The sequence below is a fragment of the Ochotona curzoniae genome, unplaced genomic scaffold, assembly GCF_017591425.1.
Source record: "Ochotona curzoniae isolate NIBS_2020 unplaced genomic scaffold, NIBS_Ocur_1.0 contig_2318, whole genome shotgun sequence".
Taxonomy (NCBI): domain Eukaryota; kingdom Metazoa; phylum Chordata; class Mammalia; order Lagomorpha; family Ochotonidae; genus Ochotona; species Ochotona curzoniae.
The window spans coordinates 16,241,846-16,262,441 of NW_024465419.1; the positions used below are offsets into that span (position 1 = coordinate 16,241,846).

Sequence of the window (20,596 nt, forward strand, 5' to 3'; positions counted from 1 at the left end):
AACTTATTTTTCTACAAAATTTGAATTTAAAAAGTTTTCCCAGCATTTTTCAACAATCACATTCTTGTCCTGGGATAAGAAATTTTTGGTTCCACCGATTAAATTGATTACAACAATATAAGAAAATTCTCAAAGTTATTCTCATTTTTTTTTTCTTTTTGGCCTGAGAAGTTCATACACAAAGATTGGACAACCATAGATACTAAGATGCAGTGGAGAAATCAAACTGGGAAATTATCTGACCTAAGAGCTTTAGGGAAGGATACTAGAGAAAGTCAAGCTTTTATTGCAGAAGTTGGAATTTATCTCTTTTCTCACATATTTCATTATAAAATAATAACGATGGGCTTCTTTTTAATTGGGCTTTTCAAATTAGCCAATTTTAACCACATTGGAAGAACATTAACTTTCCCAGGCACTTAGAAACCCCCTGGACTCTAGAACATCTTGAAGAATGATAATTTCCTGTAACTTTTTTTCCGATTCATAATCTGCTTAACAGTAATGTACAAAACATTAAAAATATTGCCAGGAAATATCCTCCCTCTGCTCCAAAGTTGTAATGCTCTCCAGTTAGAGCTGTTCTCAGCTGAGATCATATAATTCAAAATAGTGAATCTCTTTTGTTTCTGTTCCACTAAGGAAGCAGTAAGTTAATCTGTCAGCTGTTTGTTAGGACATGCTAATTACTTAAAACATTGTTTACTATGACATCTAGACAATTTAAACTAGTTTCTAAGTATCTGAATCTACCTCTACCCATGCATTTCTATGTGCTGGCATGATAACTCAGCCTCTTCTATCTCAATACTGAAGTATGTAACTTATGTTTATCAGGTGTTAGGGAAAGGAAAATTGCATTTAAGTTATATTAGATGGAAACTCTAGTTTTAGGTCCTTTATTAGATTTTTTAAAAAAGATTTTATTTATTTATTGGAAAGTCAGATATACAGAGAGGGAAAGAGACAGAGAGGAAGATCTTCCATCCAATGATTCACTGCCCTAGTGAGTGCAATGGCCGATGCTATGCCGATCCAAAGCCAGCATCCAGGAACCTCTTCCGGATATCCTACACGGGTGTAGGGTCCCAATGGTTTGGGCCGTCCTCGACTGCTTTCCTAGGCCACAAGCAGGGAGCTGGATAGGAAGTGGAGCTGCTGGGATTAGAACTGGCGCCCATATGGGATCCCAGGCGTGCTCAAGGCGAGGACTTTAGCCACTAGGCCACGCTGCCGGGCCCCCCTTTATTAGATTTTTGAGGGAAGAAATATAGTGTGTATGTGAAGATAGTTGAAATACACTCAAAATTGTATGTAGCTATTCTCCATACCAATGGTACAAAAAGTTATGACAGACATAGACAAAGGCTGGCCTAAGGAGTCAGCATCTGAACCACAGAAATTCAAGATAAAGAAGCAGAGCAGGAATGAAGGCAAAGCAATTGAACAATAATCCATTAGGGAAGCAGAAATTCATAATACCAGGTTGCTCTGGATACCAAGAAAAGGTATCCAAGACTAATATTAAAGTTGAAGTGTATTCTGTGCTAGTCAATAAATGTCATATATATTTCCTGTTGAGCTAAAGATCATCTTCAGCCTGCACTGGGGAATCAGTATGTCCGTATAAAGTGACAACATATGGCTCATCTAGTTCAATGGGAATGATGAGGTCAGAAAAAATGTCAAGAGGCATTTGGCTTCAGTATTTCAATTTTGTTTTATGTATTTTCTGAAAGAAATCTCTTACATATATATAGAAGTTGCTATGCTTTGTTTATACATAGAACATTTTAACATACAGCTATTGTTGGATATTTACATCTAATATTTTTTTTCGCTAAATATATTCCTGAAATTGATTTGAGTCAGAATTCAGTTACTATCTAATCATCATCATCATCATCATCATCACTGTCACCATTTGTAACCTATTATGTCTTGTTTAGATCTTGTACAAAGAGCTTTACACGCATTGTTTTAGTTCTTACAGTTAATTTAAAAGATGACTGTCATTTTTAGCCATATTTTAAAATGTGGAAAACTGAGATTTAGATAAGCAGTTGGCATAAGCTCATTTGACATGGCTAGGATTCAATGATTCAGTACTCCAACAGCAGCACTGTCATGTGCTCTACTAGGATTGAAACTTAGTTTCATTTGAATTTGGAGTTTACATATACCCAGGAGCAACAGTAAATAAGTGATGCAATACTCAAACTTCTTTTCTATTCAATTATTTTGAAGGAAATAGCAGACTTGATTCTCTTTGTTATTATAACTTATAAAAATAAAAAAGATAAATTCCCTCAATGCAGGGCTATGTCTACTAAATAATTATAAAGCACAGAAACATTTCTGAAAACTATCATTTTTCATGTAAATGAAATATCAAAAATGTGCATAAGTAAACTGAAATTTTAATATATGTGTCAACTTAAGATCAAATTCAGCAACATATAATTTACTATATGTATGTTTTTGTGTGCATGTTAGGTGTATGCACTGTAAAATAGTTGTAGACAGTGAGTTAAGACGTTGTTTCAATTACTTTTGAAAGTGTTTTAAAATAAGTATTTGGAGCTAAATTTTATTCAAACAAATCCATGAAAAGAATGGTTCTTTTAAAATGAGCACCACAATCCTGTTTACACAAATATTTGCTGAAAAAAAAGCAGCATTGTTCTTTGTAATTTGATTCTTTCTCAGAATTAAGAATTTGTCTAACAAAGATAGAAAGGTAAAGTGAGCTCAGAAAGATCAGCTCTTGTCAAAGGTGAATATATCTTATCTACGTACATATATAAATGAATCGGATTGTTAAAATTTTATGGAACATTAGAAATCTTTGGTTTGCTTTTTAAGAAAAGCCAGGGGTTAGTTACAAACATGGATACAAGGAGAGCTTGGAAACAACGATCCATTTCAGTTTGATATGGCATTTTTACTCTGTTGCCACTTAATTGATCTTGGCTAAAATATTTGCATCCACTACTGGTGTTGAATTGTTGTTCATGGAAGAATGTTTATTATGCAACAATTCAAGTCATAATAAGTGGTTAATATAAGATAATCGTCTTCATGAGACTTATCATTATCAATGGTTAGAAAGTTCTCATTAAAAAGTTGACTAGATATGGATGCTTCAACAGTATATTTGAAGTCCGTATATAAAAATTAAATAGTGGATATTCCATTATCCTGGCAATGTACAAATTACTAATGTTGTGTTTGCACAGAGAAAGATGCTATTAAACCAGCAGGTAGTAATGATGGAATAATAACACTACCTACATTTATTAATGTACGCTAGACATCACCCAAGTATTAATTTTAATATTCAAAGTAGCAGGAATATATTGCTAACTGTATTATTTTATAATAAAACTTTTAAATATTTTTTCAAATCTGTACTTTTAGCAAGAATTTTCCTTACTTCAGGTTTTCCAGACACCAAAGTCTATCCTTTTTTACATGCTAACCCTAGGACTCCTAGTGATGATATTTGTAGTAAAAAATTTTTTTAAATTAAGTTTCGGTTTTTAGTTTTTATGTTGAATGTATTTTATGAGGATAGGTCATTAACTTAAAATGTTTATAATGTTTTTCAATTTGCCAGAATATTTGAACACCCAAGAATACCTTGCCCTTCGTTGTGCCAATTAACTATCTGATTATTTCGATTCCAGGAAGTCTGAGCTATGGTAAACCATAACAGCTTTTTCTAGTATTCTAGGATCCACAAAAATTGCAGTAACCATTGAGAAACAAAACTTTTTTTCCTCTTGGGTTTTTAAAAAAGAGTTAGTGTATTAATAATTAGATTTTGTATCATCTCTAGGTTTTCAGTGAAGCACAGTGGATTAAAGAAACTGATGTCTCTGGCTTGGTTTTTATTAATTACAGTGGCAACTTCATCATACCTTTAAAAAAGAGAATCATAATGAAAAAGTTCTACTTTCTCATATTACGCCAAATATTTATTTCCCAGAATTTACCTAAACGTTCTTTCATGAGGCCAGTTCTGTTTTGAAGCTATCTAAATGGCCTTCACTGGGGTGTGGTGGAAAAGTTCTAATTACTTTGCTGAAAACAATAGCTTCATATAAATTGAATTTTTCTTTTAGGATAATTGCCATTCACTTTCGTTTTATGTGCCACTGAGTGGGGATTTTTGCTGTATGCCCTGTGGACAATTAAAGTGCTGAAATAGGAGAAAGCTAATAATTGTTCTGTGTGGTAATACTGACGACTTCTGCGTATTTGTCCATCTGTGTTAACAGTATCGATCAGGATGGGATCCTCATAGAGGGGCAGATAACATTTCCACTAAATCTTCGGACAGTGATGTAAGTGATATATCTGCGGTTTCAAGGACTAGTAGTGCTTCTCATTTCAGCAGCACAAGCTACATGTCTGTCCAATCGGAACGACCGAGAGGAAACAAGAAGATCAGGTAAGTACGGGGTCTTCAGCAATTAACATTTCTAAGTATATTCTAGAGGGCCTTTTCTATTTTTTGGGTAAACATGAAATCTTTGCCTTCTAAAAAGTTGCTAGTTAACATTAAGACCGTGAGAACTTTTACACAGATACTTTTTCCCCCGTGACTATTAATTTGGCCCATACTTAAGACTTAATAAAAAAATGTTGGTGAAATGATGACAATTTTGTGTACTAGGTTTCTTGAAATAATATTTGTGTCTTTACATATTTGCAGTTTAAGAATTAATACTGTCGTTATTATGTTTTTACTGAAATTAAAGTGGCAGTTAAGTGATTGCTTGAAGTTTTTGATAGTCAAAATAAGATTTAGAGGAGTTTTCCTAGTTTTCTACATTTCAGTGGTCCAGGAAACCTAACTAAGTCTTAGCAACATGCTTTCTTAAAATGTTTATAAATATCTGAGAAATTTCCTCATCTTCTAAATACAATATATGAATTAGAATGTTTTTTATTTCTTATCTGACCTATAGATTTTATGGACATTTAATGTCAAAAAACATGGTTTTACTCCTATTGGATAAAGAAATTCAATCATGGAGACATTATAGCTTTTGCCTATTTCTGTGTAAAAATTTAAAAGGAAAATATGACTTGAAAACTATTACGTATTGCATACACAATGCTTCTCAGGTACACACTGAAAAAAGTTACAAGTAAATGCATCTTTTTTGCTTATGGTAGATAATTTTCATTGCCTTTCTGTTTAATTTTATGTGCATATTTCTTGATTTTCATTTCTTTTCTGTGTTTTTATTGCATGCCTTCGGTTTCTGTTGCTTTCAAAAGGCCAAAGGGATTAGAAGAGGGAGGGACTGAAAGGGATAAGCATGAAGAGGTAGTTCATGAGAAGGAAGAAGTAAAGGAAGAAAAAAGTAATGAGAAAGAGAAAGGGAAAGAAATTACAGAAACATGTAATAAGGAGGAAAACAGAGAATCAGGAGATGAGGAAAAAACACCTGAGCAAGGGAAAGAAAAAGAACAATGGAATAAAGAGGACTTGCAAAGGAGATTCTCACAGGATGATGACAGGTAATATATGCTAATTTTGTAGATATTTCCCATTAGTGATATAGTTTCTTTTTACTATTCCTAAAAGTTATCTTGACATTTGTATTTGCCTTGTTGTCTTGTGTTTTATCTACTTACCTTATAACAAAAATTCCTAATATTTTTGAAATTAAGATCAAATAGCATGATTTATTCAATAGTATTTTACTTATAGGCACTAGCTCTGACAATCTAATATATTTGATTTTAAGATTTGTGTGATTACTTCATTTCATCCTTATCTGTAGATTCTGAAGATTATTGAAAAAATTAAATAATGGACTACTTTGTAAGAAATATTATGTATTAAAAATACATGGAAATGAGTAAGAAAATAGCTAGCAAACATAGATTTTATTCAGTCTATGATTTCTTTAGTTTTCTGCTAACTCCTAAGATGGTTTCAATCTTAAGATCACAAAGCAGCAGCAGAGTGCTAATACTCTGAAAAGAAAGGCTGGATGCCAGAGGCTGATCAGAAGCCAAATATGTCAGGCTTTGAGTTTCGTAAAATTCAATCAGTTAGAGACTGCTGGACAAAGAACTTTATGTAGAAGAAAAAGGCAAGATGTAAACATAAACAGTGAAGTATAAAACAACTGCGTTTTTGTTTTTACACTAAGCCACTAAGAAGTGTGAGCTAGTACTGTTTATGCTACACCCAGTCAGATCACACAAGTATGCAGTAAGTCTTCATCCTTTTGCTTGAGTAGACGAGTTTACTCTGATTGCATTTATATAAGGCTACAAATTTCCAACATGTATATGTTGGAGAATTTGGGTTTCCTAGCAGCCCAGTATTTGATTTTATATTGATGCAAAATCTGCTTTTAAAGCATATGTTATTTTCAAACCAAATTGTTCTTTACTATCCCTAAACTCTGTCTCAACTTCTGTATTTCTCATAATTGTTGGGGTATTTGACTGTTGGTTATATAATTCAGTGATTTATATAGATAGCTCCCCTTTCGATTCGAGCATGTTTAATTATATCTGTACTCTTGGGAAGCTTCTATATAGCAGGCAGGCATTAAACTACAAATGAACTTTAAGTAAGGCATATTCTGTGATCTGTGCATTAACTAGTGATTTCAGTTCTGCTATTTACCAAACTTTGATTATTACATTTCTTTATTAAGAAAGCCATTTTTCTGATTTGTTGGGCATAGATTCAGTTCATCACAAATCTCAGATAATGCGTTCCATCTTCCAAGAGTAGAGCAATTGTGAATCTTTCATGAGTTTTATGTTCCATATACTGTGTACATGAGACTTGGCTCTGTTGATCTTTACCTGGAGCCAAAATCTGTGCTAACACACATGATTTGGCACACAAAAGGCTGGAAAATTATTACTGTATTCTTTCCTGATTTTAAATATTATGTTTTTCATCATTTTCTTTAGGAAAGGAATATATTAGTTTGTAGGAAAGGAGGAAAGATAATATATTCTTAGTGAAATGATTTATCAAGGTATTGTACTGAGTTTAAGTGATGCTGTAAGATTTCTGGAAGTATAATCTGGAAGAGGTCAGGCTAGTCTCTCGAAGGAGCATTAAATCTCTACTCAAAACAAAGTATAAACTACAGTCATTTATTGGAAAGTGTTGGAGTCCCTCATCAGTTATTGAATTTACTTTCATTTTCAGACTAAATCTTGCAGTCTTTATTCTGAAGAAAATATGTCTGTTTATCCTCAGTAACATTCTGTTTTCGTAGTTGATAAACACACTTGTGGACTATTTAACTGTGAAAAGCACATCATTGACACTTTACAACTTTCACTTGAAATCCAAGTGTTTGCTTTTGTTTTAGTGAAAAGGTGTATTTGTAAATTTTAAATACAGAGTTACAGAGATATAGGGGAGGAGGGGAGAGGCAGAAAGAGATCTTTATCAAGTGGCTCCCTCCCCAGATGTTCACAATGGTTGGTGCTGGTATCTGAAGCTAGGAGTTGGCAGCTTCCCCCAAGTCTGCCATGTGGATGTGGGGACCCTTGTATTTGGCTCTCACTGCCTTCCCAGGTAGATTATCAGAGAGCTAAATACAAAGTGTTGCAGCTGGGACTCAAGAAAGTGCTCACATGGGATGCCAGAGCCACTGGAAGAAACTACCTACGTATTTCCCAGAAATCCAAGATTTTTTAAAAGAAAAACAAAACAAAAAGACACACACAAAAAAACCCCTCATTCCAATTTTGTAATAATGATACTAATATTTAAAATTAACACTGTGATTACAATGAATCAAGTTCATTATAATTACAGTAAATTATAACTTGATCTTGGGTAATGAGATGTTTCATTGCAGATTTTGTTGTTTGTAATACAGTAGTTTGCATTAAATAGGTTTACTGAATATACAAGTAGGTAATAAATACCACAAAACTGAATTCCAAGATGATTCATTAGATATCTGTTTTGTTAATGACTGATGCAGTCACACTGATTGATTCCATATTTACAAACATGTATGTAGGCTGGTAAATTTTTTTATTTCTTTTATTATTTTATATAGTAAAATTTCATAAAAACAAAATTGTATTTGCTACTTAAGATATTTTTCTCACTACATGTATATGTCTATTTCAAATGTTAAATTTATTTACTTTTGCTGACTAAATACTATATACAAAGGTATTTCTAAAAGTTCATAAATAGTAGAATGAAAATATTAAGTTTATATACTGCAAAAATTTTGAAATCCATGCTTATGATATGCATTTTTATTAATTTTTCAAAGATCCCTTACAGATGTGGCAAGCTGTTATAGGGGACAAAAAAGAATTGAAGGGAAAAATGGCTCATTCAAAGCAGTGTTTATTCCAGAAACTTCTCTGGCACTGTACTAAGAACTAGAGATAAAAATGAAATGAGCTGTTTCTAACGTTTCAAGCCCACGAGTGAAACGATTTCTTGGTTATGTGTGAATGGATACTTGAGTGTATCTGTATATTCAAAATATATCAAGGTTCCTGAGTGAATTTACAAATACATTTTAAGAAAGAGTTTGGCATAGAAAAAGGCAACTTTTAAAACTTTTGCTTTAATTTTAATATTGAATTTTAAAATTTAATATTTAACAGATTATATGTGATTTGCACATATAGTTCTTTATTATTATTATTTTTGACAATCTTTACATAGTTACTTAGGGTAAAAAGGTTCAAGGGTTATAGGAAAGTGGGTAAGACTATTATTTCCATATTGTTTCCTTCTTGTTTAGGGGGGGTGATTTAAGGGAGAAGGCCCACCCAATTTCCCACCCTCCCCAGGTCCCGCATGTAGGGTATGCTCCGAGGTTCTTGCTCAAGTGGTTTTGATAGTTCACCAGTTATGAATCGCTGCCAATCTTGCCACTCCAAGCACTATGAGGTCTTTGAAGAATCCACTGTGGAGCGACCCACAATAACCTCCACCAGCCCCGCCACCTACTCTGGTTTGCCAGTATGTGTAGCAATAGTCCAGTCTGTCCCACACCCCATTCCACCCCAGCCCCTGTCCTGGTTTTCGTGCCCTCCCGTGGAAGTGGTAACCCATAGGGAGGAGCCCACTATTTCCCTCCCAGAACACTCCCACTCCTGGATTATGCACTCTCTGGGTAGTTCTGTGGTTTGACTTGACAGAACTAGCCCCCAGTGCCAGCTTCTGCCAACTGATGCTATGGCTAAGCCCAAACAACCCTCATCCACTCTAATTTTGTTTGCACCAGTAGGAGTAATCAGCTCAGCCTGGCTTTTCCCTGATCTAGTCCACATGAGATGTACAGGCGTTGTAGCCCTGCTTAGTCTGGTCTGTCCTCATCCCAGTTCATGCTCTCCAGTGGGAGTAGCTGTCCAGCAAAGGAACCACCCTTTAATCCCCTGCTGGCTCTGTCCCCTCCATTCCTGGTTCTCACAGGTGCTGGTTGGGCACTGCGGTCACTTCCGGTACAGGCAACCTCTCCTTGGCATTCCATATTGTGCACTAGTTTTTGTTGTGACAGAACCTGGCTCGACCCACACTATTCTGGTGCTTGGATTTGCCAGTGGATGATGTGGACAGATTCAGCCTGGTCTTCCCCCGACCCATGCCAAATGTATACCAGTGGGTAACTTTCCCTGGCCTATTCTGGGCTGTTTCCTATCATGTTTCTTGCGCTTACCTGCAGGGACTGTGTCCTGCCAGAGGAGTTGCCCAGGCTCCTCCATCAGAACCTCTCCCAATGCCAGATTTTGTGCATACCAATGGGTCCAGCCCTACTCAGTTTACTTTCTGTCTTAGCAGGAACAGTGGCTTTTCCTGACAGGCGTTCAACCCAAACTGGTCCTTGCTGTTGGATGTTTCAGCCCAGCCATGGCTCATCCATATCCACATACGGCTCACACATGGCTCAGTAGGGATTGAGACCTTACCTAGTCCATCCTACATCTACCCTGGTCCTCCAGTACACAAGAGGGTGTTGGAGTCTGGCCTGGCTCGGTGCATCCAATCCCAGTCCACACTTTGCACATATAGTTCTAAGAATACAATAACATTCTCTTTGCTCATTCTCACCTCCCCCCCATCTTCTTTTTTTCTCCTTTTCTTTCTTTTTAATCTTTTGAGATAGCATATTTTTATTTTTACTACAGTAAAAGGCTTACTGCTTCACCAACTAAGAAGTGTAAAAGGGAAAAAACAAAATATCTTAGTTTAGCGGGGACACAGATAATAGCTACAAACAAAAAAATGACTCTTTCACTCACACACAATAAGTAATAAAGCAATCACAGGGCATTCAAACTATGGTAGTATAACATTCTGAACTACTGATTTGACAAAACAGTTTTACATAATTATATTTTCAGTGAGAGTGATACTCATGGCTGTTTCTAGAGAAAGGCAATCCAGTAAATCTGTAGTGAAAGGCAAAAGAAACAAATATTGCAAAGTTTTGTTCTGTCAAAACCAACAACATTGGTGTGTTTGTATTCAAGGTAAAACATATCAATGATCGCAGGCTCAATTCTTGGAAGATAAGACAAATTTTTTTTTCTAAGTTTACAGACTTTCTCTGTCAACTTAGTGCTCTCACTCTGCACTCAAATATATGTGGAATTTTAATTTTTCTTAAAATAACTCTCAGAGCTAGAGAATTCTTTTTTTTTTTCAAGGAAAAAGATGTTATCAGATCAAATTTTTCATGAATAAATTTTTAAGATACTTAAGCTACTACAATTATCTGGTAAGATGTCCTGATACTCTTTAGAAGGGCAAGAATAATAATTATTAGTGAATTGTTTAATTCAAGGCATGCTGGCCAACAGTTTTAAATCAGGATTATGTAATATAATTAAATGTACACAGAATAATTAATGCCCATGTTATAAATGTATAAAGGGCAAGTTAGTCTCATAGCGAGAATTGCAGATTAGGACTCTAAAATACCTGAGTTCTCATCCTGACTCACTCGTCTGTATGTACCTACCTCCTTTATGCCCCTGGAATTTTTGCCTTGTTCGTTAGTCAGTTTTGTGTTGCTGTAACAAAGTGGTTTAGGCTAAGTGAGTTACAAAGGAAAGAGCTTTTGTGCTTTAATCCTGACGTGTGGCACAACATTGGCTTCTGGTGAGTGCCCCCTGGTGGAGCATGTGTGAAAGAGAGTGGAAGCAAGAGGGTGAGTGGAGAAAGTGAACCTGTTCTTTGACAACTTACTCTCTCAATAACCAGTCCACTCTTCCAAATGCTAACCTACCCCGAGAGGCAAAGATTAATCCCGTCTGAGCATGATACCCCAGAGTAACTTTATGTCCTTTTAATACACCCACTTGAATGGTTCCATTACCTCTCAATTGCATTACATGGGAACCAACTCTTAAGTGAATGAATCTTTGCAGGACAAACCAAATCCAAACCATAGCAGCTTGTCAAATGGAGGAGTGAATGATCTAAATAACCATATTCCTGCCCAGATAGAGTATGAATGGTATGATTTCTTTCTTTTTTTTTTTTTTTTTAATTTGCTGATGCTTGTTTTCTGATGTATAATATGATCAGTCCTGGAAAAGTTTCCTTGAACTGATGAAATAAGCCAATCCCAAAAGAACAAATAATGCAAAATACAGATATACAGGTAAACATCTATATACATATATTCTCATAAATGAACTGTGTAATGGAGTCTTACATACCAGAGTGTGAAGATGGTGTTGCGGTATGCACGTCTTCTCCCAGATGAAAGGAGGATTTCCAATGAAATTGTTAAATATATCTTGACAGTATGATACCAGATTTCCTATCATTGCCTATACCCACAATGCCATAATATGCTTAAATAGTAGAATGCAATAAGGGACGGGGAGATGCAGAATGGGAAGGGAGGAAGGTGAGGTTCAGAGGGGAATCCCTATACCTAAAAAACTGTATCCTGGAAAATAATAATAGAAACATTCTTTTAAAAAAACTCATGTATCCAACTTCTTTATGATCACAGCATAAAAATAATCTTTTTGATGAAGTTATTAATTTTAAAACTTCAAAGAAAAAGATGTGTGCACTGGTAAATGGCCAAAATCCACATTATTGAATATTATTTATCTACACAGTGATATTACAACATGGACAAAGCTTACAGGATGCATACTTAGCAGAGATGGGAGACTCAGAAGTTTATATATGCAAATTTATAAAAGAGAGAGAGAGAGAAGGAGACAGAGAGGTTTTCCATTTAAGGCTCACATCTTAACTGGCTGCAACAGCTAAGTCTAGACCAGACTTAAGCAAGGAACTTCTTCTGGGTCCCACACGTATCTGGGAGTGCTTGAACCACTTTTTTATATTAAAAAAATTATTTATTTATTTATTGAGCAGTCAAACTTACTGAGAGGAAAGAAAGAGATAAAGATCTTACATCCACTGGTTCAATCCCCAGGCTGTTGGAACAGCCAATCTGAAGCCAGGAGCTTGTTCCAGGTCTCCCACTCATGTGCAGGGTCTCAAGGCCTTGGGCCATCCCCTGTTGCAGCAGCTGGATGGAAAATAGAACAGCTGGGACACAAACTGGCACCGATTTGAAACCCTGGTGGATATAAGGCCAGGATTTTAGCCACTGGGCTACCGTGCCGAACCTGAGCTGCCTTCTGCTCCTTTTAGCATGGATCTGTATCATATATGGAGCACACAGGACTTGAACCCACACCCATAAAGAATGCTGGTTTCACAGGACGCAACCCTACATACTGCACCACAGTATGTACTAAAAGCTACTAAATCACACACTTTAAAAGGACAAGCTTCACAGCGTGTCAATGTTTTAAGAAGATCCCTGGAAAGGAAAACCTAGGAAAGTGAACATAAGAAGAGATGCATGTATCTGCTGTGGATTTGCAGTAAATATTATAAGTATAGCAAGTAATAACAAAATGCAAACAGTATTTTATTTAGGACATAGCTTATCAAACTTTTTCCCCCTTTTTTTCTTGATGTTCCTTGAGAATCTCACGAGATTCTTTCTCTTTTTTTCATTTCTGCATACATATTTTAATATTGAAAATGATTGAAATACAAACTTAGTTTCAAGAGATGGTGATAATTTTCTTTATTTTTTTTTTGTAGTTGTAGAGTTATACATTACACAAACATGTAATTATTGACCTAAACGAACTCTACATTATGAAGATTCTCATTTAATAATTAAAAATTCTTAGAGGGCTTGGCGAGATCTTAATCTGTAAATTCTTGCTGTTTGGATGCTCACTGGTGACCTGGATGCTCAACTTCCCATCCAGCTCTCCTTTTGGGGCCAGGAAGGCAGCAGAAGCTGGCCCAAAGTCTTGCATCCCTGTGCCCACATGGGAGACTTGGAAGAGGCTCCTGGCTCCTGGCTTAGATCAGCTCAGCTCCCACCTTTGTGGCCAGTTGGGGAGTGAACCAGTGTGCGGAAGAGCTTTCTCTGCTTCTCTCTGTACATCTCTCTTTCCAATAAAAATAAAAACAAATAAATCTTTTTAAAAAAATTCTTAGAAAAATGTGGGAAAGCTTATAGGGTTAAATGTTGCTATCATATTATTTTTTTCCCGGTATAGTGAACACGAGTGTGTTTATGACTTGGCAGTTCTCATGAGATGACTAAAGGGAGAGATCTGATCATATTCGATCTAAATACAAGGCTCTTGCAGAGAGAGAGCAGAGAAGGCATTTTGTTGGTTAGTTGGCTAGATTCCTGACAATAGGTATTGAGTATTCTTTCCTCTCATCTTTGCACCTTGCAACTGAATGCTCATTACACTTACTTTTAGGGTACATTACATTGATGTTTCTGTGGTCTTTACTATTTAATGATCATTTTTGTTATTTTTGTGTATCTTTCCTGTTGTGAGATTCCATGCAGGTTCTTACATGTAATAATCACTTAGAAATACTGAAATGAATTAATGTGGTTAGAGTCTTTTGAAAATCTTATTAAATTGTCTTAAATACATGATATAGCAGACTTCATATTGGTATTAGTGGGTGGGGCATTTGACCCAACAGTTAAAACACTGCATGGGATGCCTTTATCTCACATCTTTGTGCCTGAGTTCAAGTCCTATTCCGCTCTAAATCCACACTGCTTGCTAATGTCTACCCTGAGTGTCAGTAGTTGGTCACTCAAATAGTAGGATTCCTGCCACCCAAAAGGCAGACACAGATTGAATTTCGGGTTCCTGACTTCTGCCTAGCCCAACTCTTGCTGTTGCCAGCGTTTGACTCAATAAACGGAAGATCTGTCTCGGACTCTATGCCTTTCAAGTAAAAATGAAAACACTGAAGTTGTCTGGAGACAACTGCTTCTTGTCTGTATGCTCTATGAATTAACTACCTTTGTTTTACTCTGTTTGATGGACATAAATTATGAATTACTACCTTTTAAGATACCCCTGTTGTACAGAGAAAGATGGTTTTTTTGTTGCTTGGGGATTCAGTTTTACTGTGCTGTGAGTTCCAGAATCTTATGCCTTGTTACACTGACTCATCATGAGCATATGCATCTTTCTATCATTCAAAATGTACTATTTAATATTATAAAAATTCTGTAAATGCTTCAGAAAAATGCCTGAGAGCTAATATAACACACTGGTTAGAGGTTAACCCTGGATTCAGATGAAACTGGAATGAGTCTTAGTTATGCTAGTCTCTAACATTATAACCTTGAAAAAAGCCAGTTATCTTCATCTGCCATAGATAATGCTATGTTCTCAAAAGGCTGTCATAAGAATTCGATGAAATAATGGCTTCGTAGCGCTTAATACTTTTCCTGGCACCTGACAAGCATTCAATAAATAGTGGAGGTTAATAAAGAAAAAAAAAATCTAGGGAATATAAATTCTTAGAATTCTCACTGTTTTTAGCATCTTAGAACTGTATATTTCAGAAAAATCTTTTCTTACTCTTTTTGTTAGAGTGAGGTAGATCCATGTTTCATTTTGTTCAAAGGAAAGTAGCTTTTGAAGTGTTAAAACATGTCATTGTAATTTTACAAATATAGTGAAATTTAGAATAATGTTTGTAAAGTTTGTTTCACAGCTTCTTTCAGTTGATTTAATGTGAACCAGTGAATGGAAGATTTCTCTTTGTTTCTCCTCTGTAGAAATCTGCCTTTCAAATAGAAATAAATAAATCTTTAATGATATTGAAATGAAAATATTTGATTTCTTAAATTGCCTTCAAGAAATCCTGAACAGGTTTTAAATGTCAGAACCTGTGCTAAAATAAGGACATTATTGATTATGTTACCTTGTGTCTTCCCTCAGAGACCCTAAAATTCATAGGGAACAGAGAGAAATGTTAAAAATTGTTATAACAGAGACTGAAAATGGATTGTATTGTGTTGAAGCTAATTCTATATCAATCTTGATAATAATACTATTTATAAAACTATTCATAAATAGTGCTATATTTGATAATAATACGATTGATAAAACTTTAGTATAAATAGTATATATTTATGCTATTTACATAAAACTATTAAAATAATACCATTCATGAAACATTTTAGTAAGCCATCTAGCTCTCTACCACTTTCACTTTAGTGGTTTATGGAAAACTGAAAGTAGGTTAAGACATGTAACTTGTCCAATTAAGTACAGTTTAGGTGCTGAGGTAATGGCTGAAATCTGTCTTTTGACATCAAAGTCTAATTTTTCTTGCAGTTCACAGTAGAATGTCTCTAAAGCATATGAACTGAGAGAATATACAAGTGATTTTCAGTATTATATAAGCTGTAAGAATGCATTCCCAGAAGAAAAACCCCATGGCTTATTCTAACATTAAGCAATTTAGAAAGGATTTTATTCATTAATGGCTCAAGAACATGTTTGAAAACTTTTGTTAAAACATTGTGCCTACCTTCGATACAAACCAAGCATAAGATTTTTAAACTATTTAAAAAAATAAACAGTTTAAAGATGACCTATCTTGCACTTAAGCCTCACAAGTTTTCGGTTTAATAGTTTATTTTGTTTGTTTAATTGCTTTTTTAAAGACTTACTATTAGACTTTTTTATTGGCAAGTCAGACTTACAGAGAGAAGGAAAGAGAGAAGAGTATTTTCTGTCCTATGATTTACTCTGCAAGTGGCCGCAAAGGCTGGATCTGTGCCTATCTGAAGCCAGGAGCCTGGAGCTTCTTCTGGATTTCGCACATGGGTGCAGGGTCCCCAAGTCTTTGGACCATTCTCGATTGCTTTCCCAGGCCATAAGCAGGGAACTGGATGCGAAGTGGGGCTGCAGGGATTGGAACCAGTGCCCATGTGGAATCCTGGTGTGTGCAAGGCAAGGACTCTAGCCACTAGGCCATCGCGCCGGGCCCTATTTGTTTTTTAATCTTGCTATGTGAATTTTGGAGAGCCTTTAGCTGAAATCAACAGGAATACTTAGAAATACAAAATGGAATATTTTGAATTGATGATTTATGAGTGTATTTTCAGAAAATAACAGGAGCTGATTTTTAAATGATTGTGCTGAGACATAAATTGTAGAGCTTTTGCACATGTACAGCACACTTGAACACTCTGAGAAGTTGTGCTTAAACCAGCATTGAATGAGTTTTAGGTTGGAGCTATTTTAGCCTACTTTAAATTTATTCCTGGAAATGTGCTTAAAACTTGGTGACATGATGTAATTTTTCATTTCTGACTTTGTTCTTTCAGTGAAATAGCATTTTTATAATTGATGAACTTCTCCTGGAACAATGGCATAAAACTTAGGGCTGTCCAGATTAATCTGGAAACTGAATTTTTTTTTTTTTTAGAAATTGATCTTACATGTAAAGAAACAACTGTAACTAGGAAAAAAATATAATATCTGATAGGAATTAAAGAATCCAAAAAATAGCAAAAGTACCTAAGGTATATGATTATATATTTTTTCTTTGTTAAAAAATAATGCTTTATTTTTATTGGAAAAGCTGCAGATTTGCATTTGTATTTTAAAACAGAGAAGGAGAGACAGAGAGAAAGATCCTTCATCTGCTGGTTCATTCCCCAAGTGGTTGCAAAGGCTGGAGCTGAGCTGATTGGAAGCTGGAAGCCATGAGCTTCTTTCAGGTCTCCCACATGAGTGCAGGTTCCCCAAGGTTTTGAACTATCCTCTCATGCTTTCCCAGGCCACAAGCAGGGAGCTGCATGGGAAGTGGAGCAGCTGAGGCATTAACCTGTGCTCTTATGGGATCCCAGTGCTTGTAGGGCGAGGATTTAGCCACTGAGCTATTGCCCTAGGCCCAGTATACGTATGTTTTGAATAATGACATCATAGAAAGGATCCATAAAGTGATTAATTCAATTCAATTCAACAAATATAATGAACATTGACAAGTTTTGCTAATTTGTTGTGTGATTTGAATTGGCATTCTGTTGTTTAATGATTCACTCTTTAAAAAAAAAAAAAACAGTTACACCACAGTATAAAAAGAACCAACGAGTAGCCCGTATTTTAAAATGCTTTTCACTGCTTTCAACTGCTAACTGCCTGAGATTAGAAGAGATTACGATTGTAAAATTGCATATATGTTTTATGTATGTATGCATACAACCATTCAACCAGCATCCATGTAAGACATGCTTAGTGGCACTTCCTCAATTGTTGTTGGAAGCTTTCTTCTGTCCTACGCTTACCAGGCTGTTTTCTTCCCTCTCTCATTGCTTAGACTCCAGCATTGGTTTTACATAGTTATTTAGTGATCATGACTTCATGATTCACATACCTAATATTTTAATGCATTATTTAAATGCACTATTGCAAGATAGTAAAGTTTATTTCTTAATACACCTTCTACATTAGAAATATTTTCTCAGTTAAGCCAAATGCTACCTTCCTAAAGCTTAAAAAATAATTCCACTTTTAAGGGGAAGATGAGTATAAAGTTATTCAATTTATAGTTTTCTTTTAATTAAACATATATCCTATGCACTCCTTTGTACTGTGACCGAGTTCATAGTTTTAAAAACATGAGAGGGAGGTAACTGCACCGTGGGTTAAAGCCACCATTTGATATGCCCACATCTCATATGGGAGTGCCTAGACGTCCCGATCTTGCCCACCCGCAGTAATACTGCTCAGGGAGTGAGGTCCCTGCCACCCACATGGAAGACTCGGATTATAGGCATTTACAGAATGAACCAGCAGGTGGGAGAGCTCTCTCTTTCTCATGCGCACACTCTCCTTTGCCCCTTCCTACCCTTTCTCTTTCTCTTTGTCACTTTTTGACCTTTCAGATAAATAAAATTAGTAAATACAGAAGTTTTTCCAAAATAAGCCGTGCAAATAGCATTGGAGGGAAGAACTGTGTAAGGGACTGTTGTCTTGAATTGGGTTGAATTATATGTTAGCCTACAGATTCTACCTGTGTACAAAATAACCAGTCGGTTTACAGTAGATCTTTGTTTCTAATATACTCATCCATACATCTGTTTGAGATTTATTGGCATATTTTTTCATGCCTTCCAATGAGCTTTGGTGTTCCAATTGTATACTGCTGAACATATTATGTTCTTTTTTTCACACTGTCAAATATTGAGACCACCAGAGAGCTTTAAGCAGTTCAATGATTTTTTTTTTTAAATCCAGTCTCCAGGCTATCAAAGAGTGAGATAACGGAATAATATAGTATAAAAGGAAAAGCTAGCCACAAATGACAAAAATGTGCTTCTGGTTTGTTTTGTGCATATCTTTTGTTATTTGGCTTGAATAGTCAAATTGAATCTGGGTTGTCAAAGGCTGAATTTGTCTGTGGCAAGTATAATGTTTAGGGGCTAAAATTCCTGATTTATGTGAAGTCTTATTTCTATTGGAAATTAATTTTATATGATTCACTTATGTAAAAGCATTTTTCGGTTATTTTTCAATTTTTATTTCTTTTTAACATACAAACATCTAGGAGAATTCTAAGGATTTTCAAATAGTATTTATTGTTTCAGTAAAAGTTTGTCATGTTTCACTTATATTTACATTTTATGTGTGATATATTAATTATTTCTCCATTTGGTGTTATTGCACAATTTGCTATGAAATCAACATATAGAGGTATCAGTGATCACACAAATACCTGGATTACTACTACCCATGGAAGGGACTTGGAGTTCTTACTGCCAGTTTCAGCACCCTGGCCCCTGCAGAAGACATCTGCAGAAGGAACCAACGGAGGGTAGTGCTTAGTCATGCTCTCTCTTACTCTCTGTGCTTCCCAATGAATAAAAATAAAAGCATTGTTGGCTTCTACCTATGAAGGTAAGAAAAAGAGGGAAGATAAAAAAACAAACATAGGGAAGAATTAGAATATTTTAAGAAATTTATAAATTAGGCATACATCTTTTATGTTTTGTAAATGATTTCCAGTATTTCAAACACAGTCCCCTGGAACATTTTCCCGTCAGTGTTGATAGCTAATATTCCTGCAATCCTTAAAATGACTCTGGGAACCAAATCATTGGTTTTGAAAAATCTGGCTGTTCCCTTTTCTTCTGAATTGATGGATTAGAGACACAGCTTAATCATCACTGTCACTTTGGAATGGAATGAATGCCAGACTAAAACCCCAATATGCCTTTAATACTTTCATTGTTTTTTCAGCCATGTAAAATGTTCACATATGTAACTTTAAGATATATAAACACATATTTATAAAATTAAAATTTCTGATTTAAGTTTTTTTATGCTATAGCACTTTTAAAGCCTATTGTAAAGGACGGCAAATCCTTAAACTCTAAATGTTTTAAGAACACATGTGAGTCAATACTTCCTTATGAATTGAAAATTACCTGATGCAATTTCTCACAATATTACTAATAGTAAATATCAAAATATGATAACACTGATCTGAGGCTGACCAATATACTTTAAAATTGCATTCCATTTATATAAGCCCTATGATTTAATATTTAAAAATGATGAATAAATTCTTAACTCTTTGGTGAAATAAATTAATAGTTGTGACAGCTGGCTTTCATTTCTTAACATTTCAGAAATAGTTGTCTACTCAATAAGATGTTTGCTTATTAAATCAAACATTAAGTTCTTTTAGTGCTTATTTGACAATAGGATGCTTGAAGTTTTTACTAAGTCATTAAATATTTCTGGTTCACATATTTGTGTGTTTATAATGAGAATAAAAAAAACCTTACATGGTTGAATGAGAAGGCAAGTTATTTCAACTTTATTCTAAACTGAATCTTTAAATATTCCTACTGACAATATAGCAAAAAAAATTGCTCAGTGAGTGCAATATTGGCTAACTAAAACTAATTGTAATTTATTTATTGATTTTCTCTATTCCCATGCTTTTCCAGAAATAGGAAAGTAATCATAGAAACTCAGTTTACCATGATAGCTTAAATTTTGTCTAAATGCAATTTTCAGATAATTTTCTCTAGACTCTATTTTATGTAATCATCTGTAACCTCTACAGAGCATCATAAGATTAGCTCAGGGATCCAATTGCTAAAGGTGCCAGCCAGTTGACTTGAGTTGTAGCTACTGGCTAGTGTTGGAATTCTGAGTCGGTGGAAAAGCCAAGCGTTCCTATTCAAGGAACATGTTCTGTTTTAGGTAG

The 20,596-nt window shown here is 35.1% G+C and overlaps 1 protein-coding gene across 1 annotated transcript in view; it reads left to right on the forward strand.

Annotated features, from left to right (window-relative positions):
* LOC121151335 (regulating synaptic membrane exocytosis protein 2-like) overlaps positions 1–7,113 on the forward strand; it is a 351,958-nt gene extending 344,845 nt beyond the window's left edge. Inside the window, exons 23-24 of the mRNA XM_040972681.1 lie at positions 4,284–4,456; positions 5,293–7,113. Coding sequence (XP_040828615.1) covers positions 4,284–4,456; positions 5,293–5,539 — 420 coding nt within the window. The 3' untranslated portion in view covers positions 5,540–7,113. The remainder of the gene's footprint in view (positions 1–4,283; positions 4,457–5,292) is intronic.
* Positions 7,114–20,596: the final 13,483 nt, after the last annotated feature.